Below are 6,254 nucleotides of genomic sequence, written 5' to 3'. Positions count from 1 at the left end.
GTAGAGTTTATTCTTAATAATAGCTGCCAGCCATGTTAATAGTTGCCTCCTTGATTATTCAGAGTTTATAAAATAAGGATAAACATTATAATTATTTAATTATAAATTAAAGACTAATGTATATGCCTAAAAGCACACATTTTTTAATGAAACCAAATTTAACGTAAGTATATATTGAACACATTAATATTCTCATTCTTTTTCAGTTTTAAGTATACTAAAAATAGTTGTTTTTAAATATTTGTCAATTTTAAAAATAAATGTATGTTTTCAAAATCTGTTTTTCTATATTTTTTTTATTAAATTGCGCTTCACTTGAATGATGCGGTCGCATTGCATCACGCATCGCATAATGCGCGATGTCTAGCCTTGTCACCTTTTTCTGCATCATGCATCACTGAACACTTCTCCAAACTCTATATGATGAGTTATCTTCTTTAACCTATTATGGGATAATTCAATTGAAAACATGGAACATTTTGAGCAGGATGACCATTAGACCGCTCCTGTCATTACTGATGAGCAATTTAATGTCCTAATGTGGAATCCTTACTGTTTAAGCTTGCTTCCAGTGAAATACTCTTATTCTATAAAACAGGCAAGAGGTGCAAAAGTAAGTATAACGGACTTCCTTTTTAATCCAGTGGCTAAATTATATTGTGTAGATATGTATTTAGACATAGACATCTACAAGATTGTTTAAGCTTTTGATTTCAAAGATTACATTTTATTAGCAGATCTTTTCCACAACTGTATTTCATAGAATTATTTGACGTGATATTGTTTGCCAGAAATCATTGCATAACACCAAATTCTATAAGGAGGAAATAATTTGGGAGTATATTCACAAGCATTTATAGACATAAATCTGTTAAAACATTTTCAGCATCTTAGTAGAAAGATAAAAGGACGTGTTTTTCTACTTATGTTCCATCATTAAAGTGAAAATTGAAGAACTATAACAATTTTAGTGATATCATGATACCATGAAATACTACAAGAGTGTTAATAACATAGTAAACTCAGAGACATGAATTATAAACTTTATTGCTGGAGAGAATTATTTCATTTTATTGATATGTATGTATATATATATAAGAGAACACAAAACAAACAAGGAAAGAAACAACTAATAAAGAATTGTCCTCTTCTCCTAATAAAAAAAAGAAACTAAATCACTGATGAGATACTGAGATATGGAAGATCAATCATGAGATATCTTAGTATTAATCAAGAGATATCACTAATAAGCCCCCACAAGATGGTAGATCGGTCTGATATACCAATCATGAACTATAGTGCTTTAAATGGAGCTTTTGGAAGTGGCTTGGTCGGAAGATCAGCCAGTTGTTCTTGGGATGAGACATGAGAAACACGTAGCAGGCCTTATTGGCAGAGATTTCAAATAAAATGATAGTCAATCTCGATGTGCTTCATTTTTGAATGAAAAACTGGTTTAGTACACACATAGGTCGCGCCAAGATTGTCAAAGTAGATAACTGGTGGTTCCTTAAGAGAAATAGATAATGCTTTAAGAAAATTATAGACCCAACAAATTTTAGCTGATGCTGAAGCAATAACACGAAATTCAGCTTTTGTGGATGAGCGAGCAACAACTCTTTGCTTCTTAGGAGAGAAACAGAGCTACAAACTCAACAAATACATAATGTTGAACTAGTGGCCATGCAGAATGTTTCTGAGCAGGAAGTGTCTGAGACAAAAGTGCCAAGTTGGGTAAACTCTCATATACTAGAATTAAGCAATACTTATGGAGTAGCATTCATAGGTTTTGAGAAGGAGACAATGGGTCTTCTTATGAGAATTGATGAGAGAAAAGTGGCACTTAACAACAAGGATCAAGGAAAAAACATATCAACTCCCATAAATAGAGGCATAGGAAAAAATAAACTCAAGAATTTGCAATCCAGATCGAACAAAGCGGTTAAAGGGGTAAGAAGCGGGGGGAAAAAATCTAAATCTAATGTTTAGATGAAGATCAAACTTCTGACATGGAACATGAGAGGTCTTAACAACACTACAAATAGGAATCTTGTTAAGATATGCTTAAATAATTAGAAAACAGACATAGTTTGTCTCCAACAGACAAAGGTGAATAAGGGAGTTGAGGGGTGGCATACCAGTTATGGCTATGTAGAAGAATGAGATATGGCTATATGAAAGCAGAAGGCAGTAAGGGGGGCATACTAATTATGTGGGATGGCAAACTATGGGTGGGCACAAAAGTGGAGGAAGGTACTTTCCTAATAACATATAGGTTTGAGTCTACTCAAAACTCATTTTGCTGGTGTTTCACTGGGACATATGCACCTCATTCTAGAAGTGAAAAACTAGAGTATTGGGAAAAAGTATCCGCAATCAAAGAATTGTGTGGTGATCAATGGGTCATGGGGAGAGGGGGGACTATAATAGAGTTAGACACATGGCGGAGAGAAGGAGATTCAACAGAATCACGAATGTCATGACTGACTTCTCCAGATTGATAGAAGATCTGGAATTACATGATCATGTTTTAGTTGGTGGAAATTTTACATGGTTTAGGGGAATCAACCATTAAAGTGCTGCAAGGTTAGACAGATTCTTATACTCTTTTGCGTGGAAAAAAAACTTCAAAAGTATCAGGCAGAGAACTCTGCCTGGGACAGCATTAGATTACTGTCCTATTCTCCTTAAATATGGGGACTGGGAGCATAGACATCCCTACTTCACGTTTGAGAATTGGTGGCTCAAAGTAGAGGGTTTCAAGGAGTTAGTGCAGGAATGATGGAGTACCTTTAGAGTTGAAGGCTCCCTTGACTATAGGCTAGGGGTAAAACTTAAACTACTAAAGCAGAAGTTGAAGGAATGGAGAAAAAGGAGATGATAAGGGCAACAATACTGGTGGAATTGGAAGTTTTGGCAAAGAATGGAGACAAAAAACCAGAACTTTATGGTTAAAGCAAGGAGATAAAAAAACTAGGTTCTCCCAAAGAGTGGCAATAACTCACAGGAGATTTAATACAATTGACATGTTGATGGTAAGTGGGGAGGAGATACATGAGCCAAAACACATCAAAGAGGCCATGATAGATTTCTACTCCAATCTATACGCGGAGCCTGAACCTTAGAGACCATAGTTTCATTTGGGAGGCTTCCCAACAATAACTATGGAAGAAAATGAATGGAGATAAAGCAGTGTGATAGAGATAAAGCAGTGTGAAGCTAATCCATTCACAAAAATAGAGGTACTACACGTCTTAAAGCAGTGTGATGGATATAAAGTGCCTGGTCCTGATGGTTTTACAATGTGTTTCTTTAAGTCTTGTGGGATACCCTGAAAGAAAATTTGATACAAACCATTCATAACTTCCACCAAAGGAGTGTATTTGAGAAATAATTTAATGCCTCTTTCATAGCTTTAATCCCAAAGAAGCTGGGAACGATAGAGTTAAAGGACTTTAGACTGATCATTCTAATAGGTGGAGTCTACAAAATCATTTCTAAGCTCTTAATGAAAGGATAAAGACAGTGATAGGAAAGATGGTGGACGAGCATCAGATGGCTTTTCTAAGAGGTAGGAAGATGATGGACGCATCACTATTGCCCAATGAGCTAGTAGACTCCCGGGTGAAACAAAAAAAACCAGGAATTTTGTGTAAGCTAGATATTGAGAAAGCTTATGACCATGTCAATTGGAATTTCCTTCTTAAAATTCTGGAAGACACAGGCTTTAGTAGCACATGGATCAGCTGGATTAGGTTTTGCATTTCAAATGTGAAATGTTCCCTTATAATTAATGGTAAGGCTGAAGGTTTTTTCCAATCATACAGAGGTCTCAGGCAAGGAGATCCTATGCCTCCTTTTTTGTTCCTGATTGCTTTGGAGGATCTCAATCATATGTTCAGGAAAGCAAAGGCAAACAGCTGGACAAAAGGTTTTAGTCCCAAACTGGAAAGGGAGAAATCTTGAAATTTCACATTTTTTATGCAAATGATGCTCTTATTTTTCTGTGAGGCAGAGTTGTTACAGATCAAACATTTAAGGGTAGTCTTAATAATTTTTGAAGCCATCTCAGGAATCATCCTGATAACTTACACTATCTGGCTGAGATTTTGGGATGTCAAGTTGGTTCATTACCAACAAAGTATTTGGCCTTTCTTCCAGTCAAATCATGTTACTGGAACAACACCAACCTTTTTTCCACCAGAATTTGGCCTTGGAAACTAGTCTAGAAAATTAAAATCCCCTTGAAGGTTTCATGTTTTATTTGGTTGGTGATTAGGAGAGCTTGCCTGACCCACGAAGTACTACAGAGAAGAGGTTTACAGATTTTCTCAAGGTGTTTTCTTTGTGGCAAGGAAGCAGAGGTAAACAACCACCTATTCTTATGTATGCTTAGAGTAAATCTGTGGAACATATTCTTATGTATGATTAGAGTAAGCTGTAAATTTGTGGAACATATTCTTATGTATGCTTAGAGTAAGCTGGAAAATGCCCAAGGACACTATTGATTTGCTGAGGAACTGGGAGTCAATTGGTAGAAGAAACTCTGAAGAAAACTGGTAGAAGCTAATCCCAGCCTGTGTTTGGTGAACTTTATGGAAAGAAATAAATGCAAGGTGTTTTGAAGGCAAAAACAACAACATCCAGAAGATCAAAATGAACTGCATTAGTCTTCTTTATTTTTGGTGTAAACAAGATATTGTGAGGGATATAGACTTGCTACTTGATTTCATAGGTAAACTGTAATGCCTTTGACTAGACTAGATTTCTAGTTGTTTTTTTTCCAATGCCCTGTGGGTTGTAACTAACCAAGTTATCATTCTTTGGATGATGCTTTCCATGTGAAATACAAAGTTACCTTTACCTCAGAAACAATGTATTTAGGAATGCCACTAGGTGCTCAAACACAAAAAGCTAGAGGTATGGAATGAGGCGACAGAGAAATGTGAAAAGAAATTGTCAAGGTGAAAGAGCCAATACTTATCCCTTGGTGGTAGGTTGACCTTAGTCAAATCGGTGCTTGATGGTCTCCCTACCTACATGATGAGCCTATTCTCTATTCCTAAAAACATTGCAAAGAAGATCAATAGACTGGGAAGATCCTTTATTTGGCAAGGAAATACAACAAAGAAAGCCTACAATTTGGTGAAATGGGATACCCTTACTCTTAGCAGACTCTTAGCAGATATCAGGAAGGCCTTGGTTTGAAGAACCTTAGAAATCAAATCAATAGCCTTCTACAGAAATAGTTATGGAGATTTGGCTTAGAGAATGAGGCATTGTGGAGAAGATATATAGCAGGAATATATGGTCTTCTTAACCTGTGGGCAACTGAGGAGGTTATTGGTACTCTTGGGTGTAGTGTGTGGAAGACAGTAAGAAGGCTTTGGCCATAATTCAAAAACAATATCTCTATCAGGGTGGGCAATGGATTGAAAACTGATTTCTAAAATGATAATTGGGTAGGTGAAGATAACTTGAGAAATGTTTTTCCACATCTATACATTTTGAGCTTGCAAAGAAGTTCTACTGTTTCATAGTTATGGAGTCAATAAGGATGAAATCTAATATTTAGGAGAGCACTTAATTATTGGGAAATCGAAGAAGTAGCAAACCTACATGAAACCCTGAATGCATTCTAGGGTATGTCTATGAGGTCGGATATGCTAAACTAGAAACTCCATAGTGAAGGCTTGCTCACAGTAAAGTCTTGCTACTGGGAGCTTAACTTTAATCACACAGTGATTGACACATGGCCTTGAAAAGCAATTTTGGAAGACCAAAAGTCCTTAAAAAGTTTTATGCTTTATTTGGCTAGTATGCCAGAAAGCTTGTCTCACCCATGAGGCACTAAAAAAAAGAGGATGGGAAATATGCTCAAGATGATTCATGTGTGAGAAGGAAGTTGAAGTGAATAATTATCTATTCCTACATTGTAGCGCTGCCTCAAGTTTGTGGAACATGTTTTTATGCATTATTAGAATCAACTGGGTGATGCCTAAAACAACCTTGGAACTTCTAGAAAGTTGGACAGGAATTTAAAATAGAGGGAGAACAACATATGGGTGGAAGACTATACCAGCATGTATTTGGTAGACTTTGTGGAGAGAAAGAAATGATAGGTGCTTTGAAGGGAAAAGAGTCAACATTCAGAGGATCAAGATAAAATGTATTAGCCTTTTGTTTTTTTGGTACAAATAAGATTTGGTAGGAGAGATAGCAGAATTAGTTTATTTCATAGGAAACTTGTAGAA

The 6,254-nt window shown here is 36.2% G+C and overlaps 1 protein-coding gene across 1 annotated transcript; it reads left to right on the top strand.

Annotated features, from left to right (window-relative positions):
• The first annotated feature begins 3,537 nt into the window (after positions 1–3,537).
• LOC124896698 (secreted RxLR effector protein 78-like) lies at positions 3,538–3,966 on the top strand. Its single transcript, XM_047408416.1, has one exon. It carries the CDS (start codon positions 3,538–3,540, stop codon positions 3,964–3,966), a length of 429 nt encoding a protein of 142 aa, XP_047264372.1.
• Positions 3,967–6,254: the final 2,288 nt, after the last annotated feature.

Source organism: Capsicum annuum, chromosome 3 (assembly GCF_002878395.1).
Source record: "Capsicum annuum cultivar UCD-10X-F1 chromosome 3, UCD10Xv1.1, whole genome shotgun sequence".
NCBI lineage: Eukaryota > Viridiplantae > Streptophyta > Magnoliopsida > Solanales > Solanaceae > Capsicum > Capsicum annuum.
This window is presented reverse-complemented; position numbering and strand designations above follow the sequence as displayed.